The sequence below is a fragment of the Gossypium hirsutum genome, chromosome D12, assembly GCF_007990345.1.
Source record: "Gossypium hirsutum isolate 1008001.06 chromosome D12, Gossypium_hirsutum_v2.1, whole genome shotgun sequence".
Lineage (NCBI taxonomy): Eukaryota > Viridiplantae > Streptophyta > Magnoliopsida > Malvales > Malvaceae > Gossypium > Gossypium hirsutum.
In genome coordinates, this window is record NC_053448.1 from 62,943,867 (window position 1) to 62,967,579 (window position 23,713).

Sequence of the window (23,713 nt, forward strand, 5' to 3'; positions counted from 1 at the left end):
GTAATTTTTATGATAGTAAAAATATAATTTTATCATTTTATAGTCTATATCTTTATAATTTTTAAAAGATAAAATTAAATTTTTATTATTTTGAATGAAGCTAAAGTATAATTTTACTTTTATTAATTTAAAATTTTGAAAAATCTAAATAAATAAACTATTTTAGGGGAGTATAATCATATTTGACGTAACACTTTAATTTAATAAAAAAATTAATTTTAAAAAAGAGGTTTTTAATTTAATTTAATTCATGCTCAAACCTAAACGAAGACAGTAAAATGGCAAAATATTAAATGAAAAACGATATTTAATAGAAAAATGAATTATTGAAATGATGATGAAATGAAAATAATATTGGTGGTTGGGTAATTAAAATTAGAATATTATAAAATTTATAAATCAAATTATCATAATTTAAGATATAATCAATTTAAAAAAAAACACAAAATAAGAGATCTTGGAAATCACGGTGACGCAGAAAAGGACAGAAAGGGAAAGGCAATAAATTCCAATCGCACCGGTTGACAAAAATTATCATTGTGGTGTCAGCTCCACTCCTCGACGCATATTTTTATATTATTTTCACCTAATAACTCGCTATAAAGAAAACCCCAAAAGAATATTTTGGTTTATCCTATGAATCCTATCTCTTTTGCTGGGTAAAAGTACAATAGAACCCTTCTATTCAAAATAAATAAATTAAGTATTGCAAGGGTTTTTTACAAAATTATTATAAAAAAATAAAAAATAACCAAAATATTATAACTTTTTTATTTACCAAAAATATTATAATTTTTTTTATTTACTAAAATATATCAAAAATAAAAAATAAAAACCTGCAAAAAAAAAGCTGTGGCGGAACCAATAGTGCCAAAGGACTAAAATGTAATTATTTGCAGTTTCAAGGACCTGACATGCAAATTTATCATTTTTGAATTTTGAAAGTGAATTGCTGCAGATGTGGCTAATTACCTTTTAAGCCCTCCTTATTTATTATTTTCTTTTTATTCCCCTTCAACTCACTTTTTTATTTAATAAACAAGCCCTCAACCTATTTTTGTAGTTAAATAACTCTTAATCTATGATTTTTACTCATAAAAGTCATTTATTTTATTATTAAAGTAAATATATTTTATTAGAGTTTATTAAATGAGAATAGTTTATTAAATTAAAATAGAGTTATTATTTAATTAGAATTCTAAGTATCTTAATTATCACTTGACTAATATTAGATTTAATTAAAAAAAATTAATAGAAATACTAGGCATGTCTTATTGAAAAACCAGAAGTAATAATAAAACTGATCACCCATAAATGTAACCCAAATAGAAAAAATAAATTATAATTATAAATTATTCTCATCAAATTTAGTAAATTTTTTAAATAAACTATTCTCATCAAATTACCAAAATAATACATGAAATGCGAATTAGTTTATACTTTTTTAAATAACTTTACTTTAGGTAAAATATATTTACTTTAATAATAAAATAAAGGGCTTTTATGAGTAAAAATAATAGATTAAGAGCTTATTTAACTACAAAAATAGGTTGAGGGCTTGTTTATTAAATAAAAAAGTGAGTTGAAAGGGAATAAAAAGAAAATAATAAATATGGAGGGCTTAGAAGTCAATTAGTCACATTTCAATTTTAGTGCGCCTCACACGCACAGCTCAGCAATTCACTTTCAAAATTCAAAAATGGTAAATTTTCATGCCAGGTCCTTAAAACTGCAGATAGTTACATTTTAATCCTTTGGCACCATTGGTGCCGCCACAGGTTTTTTTTTTGCAGGTTTTTGTTTTTTTTGATATATTTTGGTAAATAAAATTTTTTTATAATATTTTGGTAAATAAAAAAATTATAATATTTTGGTTAGTTTTTATTTCTTTATAATAATTTTGTAAAAAACCCGTATTGCAAGATAGATTTTTATCAATTTATATAGTTAAAAACTAGCGTGTGTGATGAAATAATAAGATAGTAGCGTATGACGTACCACATTATTATACTAATATATAGAAATTAGTTTTTAACCATAGAAATAGATGAAACTTTTAATAAAAATATCAGTTTACTCTTTCATCTATCATATATTGATTAATTTCTTATTTTTTGAGTAAATAAGACAAAATATAATTTAAAATCAAAGAGAATGGATTATTTATATTGAAATTTCACTTATTTTTATAATTAAAAAATATATAAATAATAGAATGAACAAACAATGACGAGTGACATGCCACATGCCACATGCCACTTATACTTATGTTAATGTATAAAAACAAGTTTTAATCATAAAATTAAATGACATTTTTAATAAAAAAAATATCTCTTAATTTAATCAATTTTTAAGTGAAGAAAGAAAATTCAACTGATAGTGCGTTTCACTCCATGTTACTTTTATCCTCTCTGCTGATTTTGCCCTTCTTTCTCATTGTGAAGGTTCGTCAATCAACGTCATCATCATCAACTTCTTTAATAAATAAAGGAAAAGGAAGAAAGAAAAACCACTTGTAATTCATTTCCAAAGATTTTTAAAAAGGGATCCTTTTCTCTTGTGGATACTTCAAATCCAAGTTTTGGTGACACTCCAAAATAATCTTTATGACCGTTTCAGTATAGAAAGGCGTTTCGTCTTTTTCTTTTTGTTCTCTGAAAAGCAAAAATAAGAAACTTTGAAGTTTTTGTCTGGAGAAAAACAAGTGTTTTTTTCAGATTATCCTCTGTGTAGCCATGGCAGCTCGTAGAATCTCTTCACTACTTACTCGTTCACTCTCTGTTTCTTCTTCATCTGTTTCTACTTCTTTGTTTTCCTCTCTAGGTGCCCAACCATCCCTTTCTCTTGGTTTTTGATTTAACATAGTAGTTTTCTGTTTGGTTGCTGAGAAACTGAAAGAAAATAAAGGAAAATGTTGGTTTTTGTTCTTTTTAGAAAGGTTCAAGCTTTGTGCTTTGAAGCTTTTGTTTGACTGTTTTCATATATTTTTATTTCTGATCAGTTTTCTTACCATCTAAAGTTTAGTTTTTTTGTCATGCTATTTAAAGCCAAAAAAAAAAAAAACCCAGTGTTATATGCAATCACCTTTTAACATAGCTTTTCACTTTAGCAATAAATGCGTTGCTCCAATTTACTCAATTTTTTCCAACTGTATTGGAACAGTCATAGATTCACTGTTTTTTCAATTAATTTCCCTTTTTTATACTCACAAAATCTGTGATTTTGCAATTTGCATGTAAAAACAATAAATTCAGGGAAAAACAGTGGCAGAAATGGAATTGGGAAAAGATTCAGCACAGCTGCAGCTCTTGAGGATCTGATTGTTCCACCGGTTCAAATAGCTTACACTCAGAATTTAATTGATGGGAAATTTGTAGATGCCGCATCTGGTAATTACTCCCTTTATCTTATATCCTAAATAAAAAATTAAATAAAAAATTAGAGTAGTGCTTCGGTTAAAAATTTCATTATTTGAATATATAAAAATTATATTCAAAATTGGTGTGGTGACGGATTAACAAAACCGTGTATGTGATACATTATACTAATTTTTAATCATATAAATAAATGAAATTTTATAAAAATAGGATGATTTTGCCTTTGAGTAGAGGGCATGATTGGCTCCATGGTACTTTTATTTTTTTATGCAATTAAGCTGATGTTTTATTGATGAATTGAAACAGGGAAAACATTTCCAACTTATGACCCTCGTACAGGGGATGTGATTGCCAATGTTGCTGAAGGTGATGCCGAGGATATTGACCGAGCGGTTGCCGCCGCTCGCAAGGCATTCGATGAGGGACCGTGGCCGAAAATGACTCCCTATGTAAGGATTTTCGATTTGAGGTTGGCTTTAACAATGTGAAAAAGATTTATCATTTCTGTTTTGTTAATTAATGTGTTTGTTTTCAGGAACGGTCACGGATAATGTTGCGGTTTGCTGATTTGGTCGAGAAACATAGCGAGGAACTTGCAGCACTAGAGACATGGAACAACGGAAAGCCACACGAGCAGTCTGCGAAATCTGAATTGCCAATGTTCATACGTCTTTTTCACTACTATGCTGGTTGGTTCGTTACTACGAAATGGATTTTTACTTTTGTTTGTGTTTCACATGTTTACATTTTGTTGCAAATTATGCAGGTTGGGCGGATAAGATCCATGGGCTAACGGTTCCGGCTGATGGACTTCATCATGTTCAGACATTGCACGAGCCGATAGGTGTTGCAGGACAGATAATTCCATGGAACTTTCCTCTTATTATGTTTGCTTGGAAGGTTGGGCCTGCATTGGCTTGTGGAAATACCATTGTTTTGAAGACTGCTGAGCAAACTCCTTTGACTGCTCTCTATGTGGCTAAGCTGTTCCATGAGGTAAGCTTGAAGAGGTCTATTATGCAAATGAACATACGAATCCGAGAAGGACCAAAACCATTTGTACCATGCAATGGCTTCCTGTTACATGTAAAGGATGTTGAATATATTTTGAGATAAATCTTGTATTCTTTATGGCAGGCTGGTCTCCCTCCAGGTGTTCTGAATGTAGTTTCAGGCTATGGTCCGACAGCCGGTGCTGCTCTTGCCAGCCACATGGATGTTGACAAGGTATCAAAATTCTTCGGTGATATTACAGCCTATAGTCTAACATATAACATTCGAATTCGTAGAGGAACGTAAATGGTTAGGTACATAATGATGTCTCATGTTGTTGAAATCAGTTGACTGTTCCTGTTAAATATGTATAAACTTTTTCCTGTGCACTATAAGCCTTGTGTATGTACTTTGAAGTACAGATGGATAATGCCATTAGAATTTTGTTTGCAGGTAGCATTCACAGGATCAACCGATACCGGTAAGATTGTACTTGAATTAGCCGCAAAAAGCAATCTTAAGCCGGTGACGTTAGAGCTTGGAGGGAAATCGCCTTTCATAATATGCGAGGATGCTGATGTCGACAAAGCCGTGGAGCTTGCTCATTTTGCTTTGTTCTTTAATCAGGTTTCTTTCATGAGTTTCTTTGAAATTTAGGATGTTTCGACATGTCTTAGACTTATCTAATGCTTTCTATCTTCAGGGGCAATGTTGCTGTGCCGGGTCTCGCACTTTTGTTCACGAACGTGTTTACGATGAATTCATAGAGAAAGCAAAGGCACGTGCATTGAGGCGTGTTGTTGGTGATCCTTTCAGGAAGGGTGTCGAACAAGGTCCTCAGGTATACATACTTGCAAGCTGATGTTATTATCCATGTTTCGTCACCCTACCCGAAACACACAGAACCACTTAAGCTGACATCTCTATTCATCTCATAAAAATCTCAGATTGACACGGAGCAGTTTGAGAAAGTTTTAAGATACATAAGAGCAGGCATCGAAAGCAATGCAACCCTTGAATGCGGAGGTGACAGACTTGGAACGAAAGGATACTTTGTCCAACCAACCGTTTTCTCAAACGTTATGGTAATAGCCTTCATTCCTCTACAACAATTACTTGTGTAACAAGTTATCAACATATTCCCTAACATCATTCTCACGCTCTTATCAATTTAGGATGATATGCTGATAGCAAAAGACGAAATCTTCGGTCCAGTACAATCTATCCTAAAGTTCAAGTAAGTAAAAAAGCTCGAATCTAATTACCGCTACGAAATAAACAAGTTCAGTTCAAAAACTTATAGGAATTGGATGCCAGGGATATTGATGAAGTAATTCGAAGGGCGAACAACACCCGTTACGGTTTAGCAGCTGGAGTTTTCACCAAGAGTGTAGAGACAGCGAGTACCTTGACTCGTGCGTTAAGGGCCGGGACAGTTTGGGTTAACTGTTTTGATGTGTTTGATGCTGCAATTCCATTTGGTGGGTACAAAATGAGTGGCATTGGTAGGGAAAAAGGGATCTACAGTCTTCATAATTATTTGCAGGTAAAGGCAGTTGTTACTCCTTTGAAGAATCCAGCATGGTTGTAATTTTTATGTTTTTCAGATCGTCTCAACCTTTGATCCTTCCTTATGTTTTGTTTTTTTTAATAAAAAACAACCTTTAAGGTTACAGAAAACACTGTTTGTAATTATTGGAATGGAAATGAAGACAACATTTTAAGTCTTTTATGGGACCAATATATTTCTCTCTTTGGTTGCTGAAAGGTTGTCGTTGATGTCTTGTTGGTATATTTGATAGTGTAATGTCATGTCAATGGCTTGGGTCCCAATGTTTTTCATTTTGTTCATTGTTTCTTTTTCTTTTCATTTCACTTTAATAATTATCCTGTCTGTTAGCTAGTTCCCATTCGGTTGGTGTGCTTTTAGATAAAATATAATTAGAAACAAAAGATAAATGATAATTAAAAATCAATAAAACGAAACCTTGGTGTACAAATTAATTAGAAAAAAATCTAATCAAAGCCATGAAGCTGGAAGCATAAATTAAGTTGGAGTATGTATTTATCATAGGTAATACAATTTTTAATTTTTTTCATACATTTAAACAATATTTTTCGCTACAATATATTTAAATAATTATATCTTATAACAATTAACAAGTAATAAAAACAAAATTGTATAAAAAAAACTAATTACCTAAAAATAACTTCTAACAAACCTCGTGTTGACTTGATGATCATTGTGTTCACCGTCTCAATTGTGATTGGATTCGAGTTGCGTTAATTACGTTATTGTTAGGACTTTATAAATGTCAAATTCAAGCACAAATGTTTTATTTGTGAAAAGCATATAGATAATCAATTACACCGTTTTATATGATTAGTTTATAATGTCACATACATTGCATATAATTTTATGCGTTTAATGTTTAATTAATTTTTAAATTTTGTACTTTTAATTGCAGTAATTAATATAAAATAATATTTTTTATTTAAATTATTAAATATAATTAAAATATATTAATTTATCAATTCAAATATTACAATAAAAATTATTCGAATAATAATTAAAGCATTTTTAACCTATTCAACATGCAATATAATTTTAATTAATGCAAAGTAACATTAAATAAGTTATAATTAATATAATCAATAAAATTAGCAAATTTTAAAAACATAAAATTAACACAACTTTTTGTTTATGACAATTATTTTTAATTAATAATGGTAAATTATTATAATTATAATTACGTCAACCATTTTTCATCTATTTTATTTTTAGAGTTCTATTTAAATAATAATTCTATTTTAAAATTAGTAAAAAAAATTAATTAATAAATATTTGTAATCATTTTTAAATGTGTAATTATCACACACATTAACTATATTTTTTTTTACATGTATTCATTTATTTCAACTTTCTTTAACTAATAATTCTAAGAAATATTAGAATTATTTTTAAATGTGAATTTAGTAATATAAAAGAAAACAAAAGGGTTTAAAAATTTTTCTAATTTTGTGCTTTTATATTATTATAGATTTATATTAATATATTGATAATTGGATTGGCAAGTTGATCAATAAAGGAGAACAAGAACAAGTCAAATATCTAATGAGTTGAATTAAAATTTTTGAAGAGAAGGTGGTTAAAAATGATGATGATAGTAACAAATTTTAAAAGAAAATAATCTTTAAAACGAAAATAAAAATGATAATGTGAACAACTCAAGTTTCTGAATTTCTAGAGAAATCAAGATGCGAGAAATAACAGTGAGGCAATTAGATTAAAAAATCAACATAATTTCATAAATAAATAATAACTTTTTACCACTGGCTGCTGCCCTCGTCCATCAGCCCAATTACAGCAAACCTTTTACCGCCATTATCCTCTGCCATTTCCGGTTCTCATGACTCACAAAAAATGTTCATGCAAAAAGCCCTCTCAAATCAAATGAACCAAACGATGGGCTGAACTCAAACGACATCGTTCCACCATTTATGCCTTTACTATTCCTACCAAAATGTTGATGCCCAGTTAGTACATTCTCAATTTTACAAGGTTTTCCGAAAATCTTAGGGATAAGGCCTTTTACAATCAAATAATTAATCAACATATGCCCTATACCCAATCAAAACAAAGCTGCGTATGTACAGTATCTTTAATGCCCCTCAATGCCTCTTGTTGCTCTCCCTCCAAATCAAAGTGATAAGAGATTTATCCTGCAGTTTGGTATATGCCCAAAACATCTCTTGCTGCCAAATTAAAATAACTCTTTCAATCTTGCATAATCTAAGCACTTCGCACCAAACTTTGTTAGAAAACACATTGTCAAAAAAGAGATGGCCCCTGCAACAAAGAATACATTTAGCATCAACCTTTTGACCCCTATTGATAAGCTTGTCTTTAGTTGGAAGCCTATTCAAAATGGTCATCCAAGTAACTAAAGAGTGTTTAGGAATATGCATACGAAACCAAATTAATCTATGCTAGACCACTCTTGCCTTTTGCTCTAATTTCAAACCAGATTTTAGTGACTGAAAGAGTATTCTGCCATTAAAAATCTGCAAGTTGACAGCTTCCAAAGTTTCCTCTAACTCCAATTTGCATTGCTACACGGAGAAACTTGCCAAATTTTACAACCTCTCAGAAGATATGCTTGCAACCAAGCAATCCAAATAGAACCCTCTCCAGTAGAAATGTTTCTAATAAGCTTCAACATACAAGCTTTGTTCCAGTATTCCAAATCCCTCATACCTAGACCCCCTTTAGCTTTAAGAGAGCAAATATGACTCCAATTAATCTTAGCTCCAATAGCAGCAACATCTTGGCCCTTCCAAAAGGATCTGGAATACAATTAAGGACAGATTTAGGCAAGAGAAACTTCTACATCAGTAATTCTGAATATTAAAAACAATATTAATTGAGTAAGTTGAATTCTGCTAGCATAACTCAAGTACTTAGCAGACCAGGTAAAAATTCTCGCTTTAACCTTCTCAAACAAGGGTAAACAATCCCTTTGAGATAATTTCCTGATCACTAGAAGAATCACCAAGGAACTCACAGGAAGCTTAAATTAAATATATGATATATTTATTTTATGGTTAAAATATTATTGAATTTTGCACTCCAATATTAACATGTTTAAAATCAATTGTATGGGAATGAGAAATCGTTTCCATGGCCAAAAAAGAAAAAGAAAAGGAAAACCTAAATTATAAGCTTGTTTTGTATTTTGAGCTATGAGCTTATGAGATCGAATGCGATTAAATGAACTAATGCACCAATAATGAAATAATATAATTATTAATTAATTCAAACACTCATGAACTATGAACGTACATGAATGTTATAATGTACATTCATGCATTGTGTATTAAATATCTAATGCCGCATGCCATTTTTTATTAAAAATATATTTAATAGAAAATGAGCATTCGTCACTTATACGGTTATACCATTCAAACAAATATACAATATATATATCGTTTGATCATAGATATTCTTAAAATCTTTTTCTTTTTGGAAAATCTAAACGCCTCTCAATGAATTGGCACGAAGGAAACTATATAATTCATAATTACATCCTACCATATTTAACACTTAATATTTATCTTACTCTTATTCTTTTTGTAGGACCATCAACTTTTAAAAAAGAATCAAGTCAGATTTTTTAATGAAAAACGATGCTTGCATAACAACTTTCGAAGCATTTTATATATGCTCCATTATGACATGACTCCATTTATCTTATTTGTCAATCAATAAATAATCTAAAAATTATAAAAAAAAGTATTCAAAAAATAATATAAAAAATCATAAAAATTTATAAAAAAAACAACAATATAGAATATATATATAAATTGTTATGTGAGTTACAATGTTTAAAATAAATAATAGTTTAACAATTTATTTTAATTGGTATTTCTATTTAAAAAACAATTTAACTCTTTTTTAACTGAAAAAAATAAAAATTAAATTGACAAAAAATATAAATATTAAAATTAAATTCAATATTTTCTCCATGTAATTCAAACAAATAGAAAGTTTAATGCTTGTTAGGTTTTGACACGTTCGCTCCTGACTCAACCACCATGGGTCCCATCCCTCAACGATTTTTCCTGCAAAATTCTAATTAACCTAATAATATTTTATTAATTATTTGAATACGATTAATTAAATGTAAATCAATGAGATAAAGACATAATATACGCGTGATATTAGTCAGTAGATGATTGGTCCACGTTTATGGCTGACTTGCTAAATTAAAACTTAATAGTTTGGCCACAAAAAAATATTTAAAAATTAAATAAGAATATTCTAAGCTTTTGCTTTGCAGGATGGCTATCTAATTCTAATATACCATTGGTCAAAAAAGAAGGAAAAAAAGAGAAAAAAAAATCTGATATAACATGAATCTGTGCATGGGATAAGGACCTCTCAACTGACATTTTTTAAAATATCTTTTATAATTTAGATATGATTCAATTATTAGTACAAGTTCACACTGCTATTGGACTTTGATATTGATATTCTTTATTTTCATGATTTTGTCATCCCCAAAACTGGAAACTTGTACAAGAGTTATTGGAGAAAATATCATAACCCACCGTATTATAATACCACTAATAATTTTAAAACATGCACGTAATGTAAATTATATACTTTTATCTTATTTCATTTTCGTTACGTCATGTTTGCGATATCATTACCTTTTTGAAATACCTACCATTCATTTCACTTTTATTACTTGTGCCTCTCATTTTCTTCTTCCTCTTCTAACTTCTTTTACCTTTAGAACATGGTTTCTAAAATTAAAACCTTAAATTCTAAATTTTAACCTAAAAATTATCAATAAACCCCGAAAAAGTATAAATTATACTTTACTATATCAAGTCAAATTGAAGGGAGAAATTATTTTATGGATCATTCCCATTACATCATTCAGGCCCCTTTTCAATTATTTTATGATATTTCAGTAAATTTTTTCATGTTATTAACACATAATTTTTGTAATTTTTTTACCCTGAACCCGAATCCTAAACTCTAATCTATTTAGGGCTTAAGATTTTAGGTTTGAGGTTTGGGGTTTATAGTTTCCAGTTTAGGATCCATGTCATGGTTTGAGGTTCAATGTTTAGTGTTCAAAGTTTGAGATTTAGGGTTAGGGATTCAGGATTCAGAATTCTGAGTTCAAGGTAAAAAAATTACCAAAATTATGTGTCAATGACATGGAAAAATTTATTGAAGTGTCATTATATAGTTGGGAAAGGGCCATAGATGATGTGGTGGGAAGTGTCACGTAAATTCAACTTGATTTAAGTCAAATTCTACACGTACTTTTCTAAATTCAATAATTATCAATATTAAAATTTTAATTAGAGAAAAGTATATAAATATTATTTAAAATTTAGTAAAAAATAAGTTTTAAAAAAATAATATTAGTTAGCTTAATTAGATTTTAATTTGTTACTATCTGTTTACAAATTCAATATGCTTTTTTCAAATAAATTTTTATTATCACTTTCCATATATATTGTATATATCATATTTCTTAAAAGTTAATATAATATTTTGGTATTTGAGTTTGGTTTTAATGTTCAATTTGTTAGTTAAGTTTTTTATCCTAAATTGATACTTAAATTTGGCTTTAATGTTCAATTTGATATCGAACCAAACAGTTTCTTGTAGTCCAATAAATATTTGACATGTGTGCTTTAGTAAAAAAAAAGGTACAAAAAACACTCAAGCATCACAATAAAAAAGTTTAGACAACAAAGTGAATATTGAAGCCAAAATCAGATAAAAAACTTTAGATATTAAATTAAACATTGAAGCCAAATCTAGATACCAAATAATATAAGGATAAATATCATAACTATATATGAACTTTGATTTTCACAAATCATTAACAATATTATCGAATTAATACCATTTTCCGTTGACAGATTGTATACACAAATAATTATATTAATTCAATATAAAAATAAATATATGTACTTGTTTCTTTAAATGTGTATAATTAGATTAATATCAAAGTTTCACCTAAATAATTACATTAGATTAAAATATTCACATGTCAAATTACACATTAAAACAAAATTCATATAAATTTGATATTTATCTCAATAAATAATTAACCCTATTTGTTACTGCACAAAGCGCATATTTACGTTTAACTACCGACAAATGGACATTTTACATTCATGTACAGCTGTATGAAACATACTGCTATTACATTAATCCATTATTTATCCATATACTATATCAGTTGACCGATCTGTCTGAAAATGGAAGGTACATTTTGTGATTATGGGTTTTGGTTTTACACACTATTGAGATTGACATATAGTTTAAAACTTATTAAATCAATATTATTTTACATTGTCCTACTTTTTGTCTTATGCTAATCATGATTTTTATGTTATTATAAAATCTTATATTAATTAACAACTTTCTTCATTCAGCGGCAACTACACGCTCGGAAAGCCTTTTGCTTTGAACATTCTGACATACCCGGTTCCCAGGGTAACATGCCTTATTTTCATTGGCCTAGCTGTCTTCGGTCGGCAACTTGTTGGCCCCACAAAATGTCATTGGGCAGATAGCTGACCCTGTTTTAAATACAAACCCAAAATCTAATGAATCGGTCAATTTTAGGTTTATTCCACTTTATGTCATCAAACTATGGCCTATATTCTAAATTAGTTCTTAAATTTTAAAACATTATTGAATCTTTAAAGTATCAGACTGGTATCAGTTTGAAGCTCAAATATGGCATTAAACATATTTAAAATATATTGATTAAATTAAAAATACATTTGTACCTATTGTATCGACAATTTAGAATTTACTTGCTAAAAAAGAAGAGAAATAATCCTCTTAAATTTTAATGACATTATTTAACATGTTGAATCCAAGCTATTCATGTGATAGATATACATGTGCTTATAATTTAACCAAGGGTGAAATAATAAAAAAATTACTTAGGAGGATTGAGATAAAATTATAAATTCTTTTAGGGCAAAAGCTAAAAATTTTAAGACATAGTCAAAAGGGATTAGATTGCATTTTTTAGAGGGGCCAAAAACAAAATTTTTAATTTCAATTAAGAACTAAAGGGATTAAATAAAATAATTTAGTGTTTGAGAGGGATCAAGGGAAAATTTTTCAATTAACTAAAGGGGCCAAGGCCCTTAGGCTACACCCTTGATTTGATCTATATGTTTTAAATATGCTTCATGTTAGATTCAAAACCAACATTTAACACTAGGCTCAAAGAAGGACTTGATTGATACAATATCAATATTTTCAGTATTCAATTATAAAAAGTTAAGTGATGAATTTAAAATCTAGCAGATAGTTTGAGTGTGTTTTGTGAGATTAACCCTTTTAATTTTCAAAGTGAATTTATTTCGCGAGTTAGTACTCTACTTTTTAGCAGTTTCGGAGAAGCAATCACTTGTCCATCCTCAAAACTCCACGTGTCCCCAACACGTGTCCTAATTACGTGGACGCCAAATCGAACCCAACCTGTCGTCTCACAGTCAACTCGTAAGCAGTGTGCAGTCATGTAATGCACCATATTCGGCCACGTGTCCTCCAAGATTTTCTCGTTATATTTTCCATTGGATTTAACTGAAACTCCTCACTCAGCTTAACCAAACAAAAAAAGCTTTTGGATTTTATATGCACGTAAAGGAACAGAGTGCTCTGTTGTTTTAAATTTTTACGCAAATGATACAAAAGAAATTCAATGAAGTTGATCGCCGGATTTTCTATTTTCCGGCAGTTCGTCCTTGCGAAACAGTATCTCCGGCGACCCTTCTCGGTTCCTTAATCGTTCTTTCTCAAAATATCGGTAATTACCAATCGAAATTCTTGGCTACCCAAAGAAGAAATTCCCGGGAAGCAATTCGGAAAATCGGGATTTTACTTGTGTTTTTCGAGGAGATTCACGATCGGGGTTTAATCCTTCCCGAGACGGCCGTTCTTTGTTTCTCCGAGCTCCATCTTACTTTCCAAAAAATCCGGTTCTTATTGGAGGATTGTTCACGAGAAGGAGCAAGACTATGGATTTTAATGAAGTCAGAGATGGTCGTCACTCAATTCCGCGTGCTCATTAGAACTGTGGCCACCGCCTTGGACATTTTGCCGTTGAATTCGATGGATATTTGCGGCGAAGTGATGGAATTGGTGGAGTTGGTAGCGAAACAAGCACGGAAGGCGAGAATCGAAATCGACCCCAACGATGAACGAGCTATGAGACGAGTTCTTTCGGTTTTGGACTTGTTCGAGAAAGGAATCGAACCAGAATTTCAAGTCCTGAAATGGGTTCTTGATTATCTGGAGATCAAAACATGGAGCGATTGCAATAAGGAAATCAAGTTTTTGGAAGAACAATGGGTTGAAAGTGAAGAAAGGGAAGTGCCGTTTCTAAGTAGCTTGCTGGGTTTCATGTGTTACTGTCGGGTAAGGATTTTCGATACATTAGATTACCAAAACGCCGACCAAACTGACGTACGATGTAATATGGAGGTTCTCAGTTGTTTAAATCCTGAAGATTTTCGTTGTCCGATATCATTAGAATTAATGATCGATCCTGTCACGGTCTCAACAGGACAAACGTATGATCGATCATCAATACAAAAATGGTTAAAAGCAGGGCATACAATTTGTCCCAAAACAGGGGAGAAACTAACCAATACTGAATTGGTTCCAAACACAAATCTCCGTAAGCTGATCCATCAATTCTGTGCCGACAATGGGGTGTCTCTAGCCAAAACAGGGAAGAAAACTCGGGACATAGCGAGGACGATCCTTCCTGGAAGTCCGGCAGCCGCCGAGGCAATGAAGTTTCTGTCGAGGATAGTAGCGAGGAACCTGGTTTTTGGAACGTGTGAGCAAAAAAACAAGACAGCTTACGAGATTCGTTTGCTTGCAAAAGCAAATATTTTTAACAGGTCTTGTCTGATTGAAGCTGGAACAATCCCACCACTTTTGAACTTGTTGTATTCTTTTAATAAGTCTATACAAGAGAATGCAATTGCAGCTCTTTTGAAGCTTTCAAAGCATGCAAATGGGAAGAAAATAGTGGTTGAAAATGGTGGATTGAGATCAGTTGTTGCTGTTCTTAAAAGGGGAATAAGTTTAGAAGCAAAACAAACAGCTGCTGCGACTATATTTTATCTTTCTTCAGTGAAGGGATATAGAAGATTAATTGGTGAAATTGATGAAACAATCCCTGCACTTGTTGATCTTATTAAAGAAGGTACCCCATGTGGGAAAAAAAATGGAGTGGTAGCACTATTTGGTCTGGCTTTATACCATGGGAACCGTCAAAGGGTCATTGATGCTGGCACTATCCCGTTGCTCCTCCATATTATAGCGTCTTCGAATAAAGACGAGCTCATTGTGGATTCGTTAGCGCTTTTGGCAACGTTAGCCGAGTGTCTCGACGGAACGTTAGCGATCCTCCAGGCCTCCTCGTTTCCTTTAATAACCCGAATCTTGCAATCTACAACATCTCAAGCGGGGAAAGAGCATTGTGTTTCAATCTTCTTGTCTTGTTGCACTAATGGCGGTGACGAGGCCGTTGCCGTATTGGCTAAGGATACTTCGGTGATGAGCTCGTTGTACTCGGTTACGACGGACGGTACGGCTCAGGCAAGTAAAAAGGCTCGGTCGTTGATAAAGATGCTTCATAAATTCCATGAAACAAGCTCGTCTGGACAAGGGTGTCAAGCATTTACGAATGAACAATCAGTTCATGTTTGGTAGTATAGTAAAATTTATTTGCTGCATGTAAATATATATACTTAATTAAGATTTGAATTTCGAGACATTAGCTCAGTTTTTGTAGGAGCTAATGACTACACAATCATATACTTTACTTTTACTCTGAATTGAATTTTTTTATCATAATTCTTTTCTATCAAATAAAACTAAATAATTAAGATTTTGTGCGTCGAGAGACTTGAATGAAATTTCTTTCTTTGTTCGTTATGTGTTCTTATTTCCTTATTTCTTTTTTTTATTTAAATATTTTCAAATAATTAGTTAACTAACTAATTAAATATAAATAGTTAATTTATTTCATAACAAGTAAATGAACAAAAATAAGCATATTTACAATGACTATTTGAGAATAGAAATAATCATATAAATACAAACATGAAAGTTAAAAAATAATTTTATATATACTTGAAATTTACCCACTCCTTTCACACATTGTTCTTCTTTTAATAAATTTTCAGCCCTGGGTATATCTAAAAGCATTTAAAGCTTTTAATTTTAATACATAATTGCTCTAAATTTAAAGTTCATCTCTCTAAAAAAAAAAAATTCTTTTACTTTTTCTTTTAATAGATAAAAAGTAAATTAATTATAGATTATTTGGTAATCGCATGCTGAGTATCTATACATAATTGTTCCATCAATAGATTTGGAGTTTTCTGGAACACTTTAGGACTGTAAGTAAGATTCCTCATCGAACTAGCCAATTCATGCGTGACAAATTAGCCTCCCTTGGAATTTGTTGTATGACCACATGCCAATCTCATCTACACAGATTTTGAATTCGTAAGACCAAATCTATGTATGAAACTACACAAAATGTATCAAAAATGACTCCAACACTTAGAACACAATCCGTTTCAACTACAATCTTCTCCCTCTTTGCATTCCGAGCCAATATGAGATCATCATGTATTGCCCAAAGTTCAACTTGCTTAATGTTACATTTTTCAATTTTCTCCCAACTCCACCAAGTGCCGTGATCATCTCTCATCATTACTGCTGCTGAAGCCAACCTCAAGCTTGGATTCTTTGTCCCATCTGTGTTAACCTTAATGTATCCAGAAGGCGGAGTTCTCCACTTCCGATTCTATGTATTCCTTCCACTATTGAAAATTGAAAACATGATAGTATTGTAAGACCATGTTAAGTTTTAGATTTGAAAACCAACAATTCGATAATTTGTACACATAAACTTAACAAAAAAAACCAGCAGCTCAATAGTGTTTACATGCAATAAATTAATAAAAATTATTAGTTCAATTTACCAACAAATGGATTAATTTCTCAATTTTCAAAAAAAATATAAAATTAATTTTTGACAAATTAAAATAAGTAAGCTAAATTTTCAATTTTTGTAAAATAGAGAAATGAAATTTGTAATTAAACCTAAAAACTTAAAAAAAATTCCTTTATATCTCTTTCAAAATATAATTGTTTTTTTTTAATCTTAAAATAATAATTATTAAACGGACAAACTATTAAACGCGGGTAGCACTAAAAATAATTAATTGAAACAGATTATAAACCTCGGCAGAAAAATTAATCTTCAAAGTCTCTCTGGTCTTTAGAATCCTAACTCGCAAGTTAGTAAGTATTCTTTGTTCATCTCTTTTAAAATTTAGATCTCTAATTTACAGCCTTCAATGTTCTTTTATTTCGATTCTCTATTTTCGGTACTTTCGAGAGTTGCTGTTTATGATTATGATTATTATATTTTATTTCAGCTAAGAAGAAATGGCAACTGAACAACCAAAGCCTCAAAATGAAGACATAAATATGGATTTGTTTGAAGATGACGATGAATTTGAAGAATTTGAAATCGATGGAGGTAATTTTTATTTATCTTTTACTTTTTAAGGAAATTTCCATGATTCTAGGGTTTAAGTTAGGCATATGTTAAGTAATTAGGTATCAAGAAAAAATTGATGTCGATCCGTTTGATCTTTCTGTTTTCTTTCTATTTTTGTTAATGTTGGGCTATAAACTTATATTTAGGGGTTCGTTTTATAGATTTTTTGCTGTTCTGGGAATTTTTTTGAGCAGCGATACTTGTTGTTATTCATTAGGTCATTGCTTCTGTTGCAAATGTGCATTTGAAAAATGTGATGATATGAAACTAGTGTTATCGATGACTGGTTGCTGGTTGTGATTTCGTTGCAAAGGTGTTCATGTGTTAATATGTCTCATAGAGTTTGTTTCTTTAGGTATCTGAGACGTATAAGTTGCCTGAGTTCATTCACTGGTTACCAAGGGGCAAATATCCACTGTTGAACTGTTTGTAAATGCAATTAATCTCCCTGATTTTGACCTAGATGGCCATATTATGCAAAATCTGGTTTGAAATCTTGTGCAAATTCATGCCTTGATCCTACACAAATAGAACTGATTCTTGATTTATTAGAAACTCTTTGCAGGCCTCGAGTTGATTGCCTACTCTTGTAGCTAATCTGTATCTTGATAACTATCCTAGCAACAAACCGGTGTTTAATTATAGTGACTAAATTATAATGACTCTTTTTTTGTGCCACAATTTAGACTAATAAGTTTCGGACGGAAGCTCCATGCCTCAAGCTAGGATGACCTATTATCATCTATATGACTATGGCAGTCTTTTCAAATTTGCCATATTTGAGATGTCACCTTACAGCCGTCTTATCCTCCATGAGCTTGATTTCAGAATTAGCTATTGATAAGTATATTCCATGAGATGAAATCCGTCCTGATTTGAAGAGTTAAATGTTATAAGGAGTGATAATTAAAAGCAAAATATCAACCTAAATATATTACATAGACTAGGAGTGCGAGAGAAAGAAGACAGATGGCAATTTTCTTGTTGAATAATTTAGAGAGATGGGTCCTTTGGGCTTTTGACTTCACACTATTTGGTCTTGATGTATTTTTAATGTTCAAGTTCTTAAATTCATAATTGATTTCAAAACTTGAAAAAGTAATTTGCATGTTAATACTTGTTTGAAGAGTATCGATTAAACATTTTTGTTGTATATCATTATATAAAAAGTTTCATTGTCATGTCATGTTGTACCTGTATTTGTTGCACCCGTATTGTTTCTGCTTCATATGTTTACATTTAGTTTTAATTAACATCGTATACTTTGGTTAGACTTATCCAAGGATTAAGATATGATGCTGGTATATTATTGTTTGTTCTTTTTTAATAGGGTTAAATCACTTTTTGGGACGTAAATTTGGCAACTACTCTCACATTGGGGCCTAAACATTTTTGTGGTTCAAGTTAGCCCTTGAACTTGACAATTGTTTCTGCATTGGGGCTTGAACTTTTTTTTGTCAAGTTCAGGCCCCCAATAATATATGAGAACAATTGTCAAGTTCACGAACTAATTTGGACAAAAAAAAGTTGAAGCCCCAATGTGGTAACAAGTGCTTAGTTCAGCCCTAATATGGGAACAATTACTAAATTCAGAGCCAAACTTGGACCCAAAAAAAGTTCAAGCCCCAATGTGGGCATAGGTACCAAGTTCATGCCCCCAAATAGTGATTTAACCCTAAATAAATTCATATTATACTTTCCTTTTTCTCTCTCTAGTATTTAATACCATATCTGAGAGTATAAAATTGCAATCCGAACAGAGTGGGATGACAAGGAAGAAGGAAAGGAAGTGACACAGCAGTGGGAAGATGAATGGGATGACGATGATGTCAGTGACGACTTCTCACTGCAGCTGAGGAAGGAACTCGAGAATAACACCAAGAACTGAACCAGAGTTGTGCTTCTCTATTGTCTTGCTTCCTCGTTTGAATTTATTTTGGTTTCCTTGTAAAACTGATGTTTGAGCTTTAACTCTTTCTGATTGGGATGTTTGATAGAAACAGTGTGCATAAACTGGTTTTTACGGTTATCTGAAATATAGATTGTGTGGGTGTTTGCCTTGTTAAAGCTGTGTACATGTTTTGGTTTTTCCTTTTTTATATATACTAGTTGTGTGAAAACTAGGGCCGATATTGGTTCGGTCGGATTTTTTGGGATTTTTTAACCCTCCCTTATTAGAGGCGAATCCTCGTTGTGGCCTAAGGTGGCCTTGGTCCTTTTTAAAAATTCTTGTTATATAGGTTCTGAATTTTTTGAAATATATTATTAAAAACCTTTGAAAAGTTTTAAAAAATTCAGTTAGGCATCTCAAATTTTCATTTTGTAAATTTTCATAAAGCCTCTAAATTTTTAAAACATTTAATTAAACCTACCAAAACTTGAAAAAATTCACTAAAACCATCAGTTTCTAAAAATTTTAGTTAGTCCCCCAAAAGTGAATGCCAAGATCAACCATTGTTCATTATAATTGGTTATTGGTTTTTTCGTATTAATTTTCGGTTTTGGATTTTTAGACTTATATTGAGAAAATGAGTTTTTGTTTTAATGCTTTAAATATTATTTAGCAAAATTTTAAAAAAAAATCATAAATATTTGTAAAATATAATAATTTTTTAAGAACTTTTAAATTATTAACATTATTTTAAATATAAAATATTTATTTTTTATACTAGAAAAATTAAAATTACTTATAAATTGAATAAAAAATAGAATTAATTTTGGTGTCGAATAATTATGGTTTTCAAATTATGGAACTCAAAAACGCGCTGACCTTGACTCGCTTTCAGGGGATATCCCAGAAAAGCGCTTCCACGTCAGCGTTTTTCTCCTTGTGTTAGGCAAAAGCGCGTTGATGTGGAAGTGCTTTACTAAAAAGTGCTGACGAGGATGCGCTTTGGCCGTGTTTTCCCCAACGGTCACCTCCAACGGCCGTTTAAAAATCAGACAGTTGGGCCTCCAACGTTCAGGAAAAAAAAGTATAAACCCCCAACCCATTTTTTCACACCAAATTTTTTATTTTTCCAAATTTCTCTCTAAATTTCTCAAAAAGCTCTATAAGTTTTTTTATTATTATTTTTGTCTGAATTATTATTATTTTTTATAATTTCTAAGAAATTTGATCGTGTTAGCAATTACCCGGCAATTAATTCATCTCGATTATAAACATATCTCCGTCGATCACATACAAATGGTAAGGGTTAATTCCATTTTTTAAATATTATTTAATTTTTTATTTAATTTTATAATTTAATTAATATTTTTTATAATTTTTTTATAATAGTCGAAAATAGCCCGGCAAATAATTTTTTCAGCACACATCACATCAAATTTATTTTTTCAGAACCCATCTTGTCAAAATTATTTTTTCCGGAACAATACTTAGCAATTAAAAAAATTAAACTCTAAACCCTAAACAATTAAAAACCTAATACCCTAATTTAAAATTTTCATAACCCTAATCAAACCCAAAAACCCTAAATAGCAAATAACCCACTCGAGATTACACGACCAAAAACGCTTCCACGTCAGAGCGATTTTGCCTGACATGAGGAAGAATGCCCTAATTAGCAAATAACCCACTGGGGATTACACGGCCAAAAGTGCTTCCACGTCAGAGCGCTTTTGCCTGGCACAAGGAAAAAAGTGTTGATGTGGAAGCGCTTTTCTGGGATATCCCCTGAAAATCCCAGAAAAGGCGTTCACGTCAGTGCGTTTTTGGGTTTTCAGTCCATACCTGTTATTATTTTTAAAAATGGCTCATTTCCGTAAATAATTTAAGAAATGGGCCTTTATTGGTACTAAACCCACATAGGTGTGCATTTAAAAATAATACAAAATAAATAATAAAACATAAGATTTAAAATTAATAATAATAACACAAATGCAATATGCTTTAAATTAAAATAAAAAAAATTAGATTAAATTGTATATAAAAGAGAAAATTTAAATAAGAAAATAAACTACTTTAAGAATGTTAAATGCATTCTAATTGGTTATTATGGTATTGTCATTTTTGATGAGTTGATATCGAGTTGGCGTATAATACCAATTCAATTAACAATATTATTAATATATATACAAATAAAGTGGATGAAACAATTTGTGTAATAACAACAAAATGTATAAAAACATCCAAATTTATTATCTTACTTTTGTTTTTGACTCTTTGTTGCAGTTGATATGCCTATCTTTTACTGCTTTAGTCCCTCTCATAGATATTTCGTGATGTTCATATATATATATATATATATTTTATTTACGCTCTGCCAAAAATGTAGTGGTCAAAATTGAAGTATGTATTTTTCATTGTGAATTAGTTTTTTTTTAATGAACAATTTTAGACGCTATTTTTTCATGCAGTGATTAGAATACGAATCCGAGCCTGCTGCTGGCAACACACATGTATAGATGTTTCTGATATTGATTTGTATTCATGGCTTAGCTCTATGAATTACTTACCCTAAAACTGGGGTAAATCCAAAAGAATCGATGGTTTAAAAAATTGCTGCCTCTATCTCGTACTCAAGAGTCAAGTGTTCATAAAAGAAATGCAATGTTTTCCAAGTAGATATGAGCTGCATGTGGCAATGTAGCTCAAAAGTGTGTACACCTAATGTTTCCACGAGTGAGCAACAACCCTACATGAGAATGGCTCATGCATGGGACCGCAAATTGCCAAATAAGAAGAATGTGTGTAAAATACCACAAGTTGCTACAATGTCACTCTCCCTTTCCTTGCTTTACTTCATTTAGAGTTCTAACACCACAACTGCGTTCGCTACAAAATTCGTAACGCAATTTAGAACTACTTTTATTGCAATGAAATTCGTAACGCCAATTTAAAACTACTTTTATCGGTTATAAATAGGGGAGTACGTGGTTTCTTTTCATTACTCAACAACCTCTCTTAATTCCCTGGATTCAGTTTCTTCTAGTTGTAGGGGACGATTACCCAACAACTCCAACGGTGATAGTCTGTAGCATGAAACCTGCAACAAGCCTTTCCAAGCTACACATCACCAACCACCAAGTTGCGAGCCGTCTATTTATTTACATGGAAAATGATGGGGATGATGACGATGATGACGATGGAGCTGATGTTGCACCTGCGGCGTAGCTGACTAATGACATCATGGAGTTGTAGAGGAGTACCAATCGGTATCGAGCTGGAGATTATTTATGTATTTATAGACTTAGTAGCCAGTGATGTACTGATATATGTAGCTTAATCATGCTGATGGTTGGCTAAATAGCATCAGACTTACTCTTAGTTCTATGAGACTATGAGTCACTAGTAACTACTCACTATAGCTTGTCACTTGGGACTATACTACAAAGTGGCTTCCATACTAATACATATATTTAGTAGCAATAAATGCTGATTTCACTCTCTCCTTCTCTCTTTCGTAATCAAATCTTGAATCTGCTAAATGTTATCTTTTAAAGCCCATCTTAACTAAATTCAGCTTTAGGTTTCAGCCAGGACCTCATGATACCATGCTTAGGGTTTACTTGTTTAATTAGGATACAACCATAATTAAATTTGTTGTGCAATGATTCTGAACTCCCTGGATAAGAAAACACATTATCCTTCGCCACATTATAAGCTTCATTATACATTGTTTAACAACTATTATCTGATAAAATATTTATTATTAGTGCTCTTCACTTGAAGTGTAGCACATTTCAAAATGTAAAAAACAACTCACTTTATTTATTTCGAATATGTATTTGATAAAAGTTATATATTTTTACACTAATCTTTTAGTATTTAATTCGAGCTATAAAATTAATATGATAAAAATATTATTTTAAGAATATATGTAAGGATAATTTAATAATTTTTTAAACAAATTAGTGTCATAATATTAACTTAATCAAGAGTTTATATATATATATATATTCCCATTTTAGCATACATAATTTTTAGATTTGATATGGTGATTGTTTTTTACTGTTTAATGGGGAACATAATTATTTTGGTGGATATGCAATCTTTTGTACTGCTGTAGTCCTCTCATAGATATTTGGTGAAGATGCTTCAAATCAATGCCCTTTTAGATGTCATCTCTCTTTGGTTATGTATTGTGAATAAACATTTGAATATGTTAAAATTATTAAACGCATTAAATTAAAACAAAAGTATAATAGTTAAATAGATGAAAGTTGAAGTTAATTGATATTAATCAGAATGCC

At 30.9% G+C, this 23,713-nt stretch overlaps 3 protein-coding genes across 4 annotated transcripts; all 3 read left to right on the plus strand.

Moving 5' to 3' along the window:
- Positions 1–2,440: 2,440 nt before the first annotated feature.
- LOC121224459 (aldehyde dehydrogenase family 2 member B4, mitochondrial) lies at positions 2,441–6,097 on the plus strand. Its single transcript, XM_041107823.1, has 11 exons — positions 2,441–2,823; positions 3,255–3,389; positions 3,684–3,826; positions 3,913–4,066; positions 4,144–4,373; positions 4,515–4,604; positions 4,824–4,997; positions 5,074–5,211; positions 5,318–5,455; positions 5,546–5,607; positions 5,688–6,097. Exons 1-11 carry the CDS (start codon positions 2,736–2,738, stop codon positions 5,959–5,961), a joined length of 1,626 nt encoding a protein of 541 aa, XP_040963757.1. The 5' UTR covers positions 2,441–2,735; the 3' UTR covers positions 5,962–6,097.
- Positions 6,098–13,536: 7,439 nt separating this feature from the next.
- On the plus strand, positions 13,537–15,836 carry LOC121224460 (U-box domain-containing protein 19). Its single transcript, XM_041107824.1, has one exon. It carries the CDS (start codon positions 13,609–13,611, stop codon positions 15,649–15,651), a length of 2,043 nt encoding a protein of 680 aa, XP_040963758.1. The 5' UTR covers positions 13,537–13,608; the 3' UTR covers positions 15,652–15,836.
- Positions 15,837–17,103: 1,267 nt separating this feature from the next.
- On the plus strand, positions 17,104–19,585 carry LOC121224461 (protein DELETION OF SUV3 SUPPRESSOR 1(I)). 2 transcript variants are annotated; one of them, XM_041107825.1, is made up of 3 exons: positions 17,104–17,256; positions 17,394–17,497; positions 19,279–19,585. In XM_041107825.1, exons 2-3 carry the CDS (start codon positions 17,404–17,406, stop codon positions 19,404–19,406), a joined length of 222 nt encoding a protein of 73 aa, XP_040963759.1. In that variant the 5' UTR covers positions 17,104–17,256; positions 17,394–17,403; the 3' UTR covers positions 19,407–19,585. The 2 variants fall into 2 exon arrangements, with proteins under 2 accessions (XP_040963759.1, XP_040963760.1); XM_041107826.1 differs by having other exon boundaries at positions 17,156–17,252.
- The last annotated feature ends 4,128 nt before the right edge of the window (positions 19,586–23,713 follow it).

Bases quoted from the DNA above. Each gene is read 5' to 3' on its own strand.
- LOC121224460 (XM_041107824.1), top strand. From the start codon at position 13,609: ATGATACAAAAGAAATTCAATGAAGTTGATCGCCGGATTTTCTATTTT.
- LOC121224461 (XM_041107825.1), top strand. From the start codon at position 17,404: ATGGCAACTGAACAACCAAAGCCTCAAAATGAAGACATAAATATGGAT. The intron at 17,498-19,278 runs GTAATTTTTATT...CAATCCGAACAG, and splicing joins AGAATTTGAAATCGATGGAG to AGTGGGATGACAAGGAAGAA.
- LOC121224459 (XM_041107823.1), top strand. From the start codon at position 2,736: ATGGCAGCTCGTAGAATCTCTTCACTACTTACTCGTTCACTCTCTGTT. The intron at 3,390-3,683 runs GTAATTACTCCC...GAATTGAAACAG, and splicing joins ATTTGTAGATGCCGCATCTG to GGAAAACATTTCCAACTTAT. The intron at 5,212-5,317 runs GTATACATACTT...TAAAAATCTCAG, and splicing joins GTGTCGAACAAGGTCCTCAG to ATTGACACGGAGCAGTTTGA.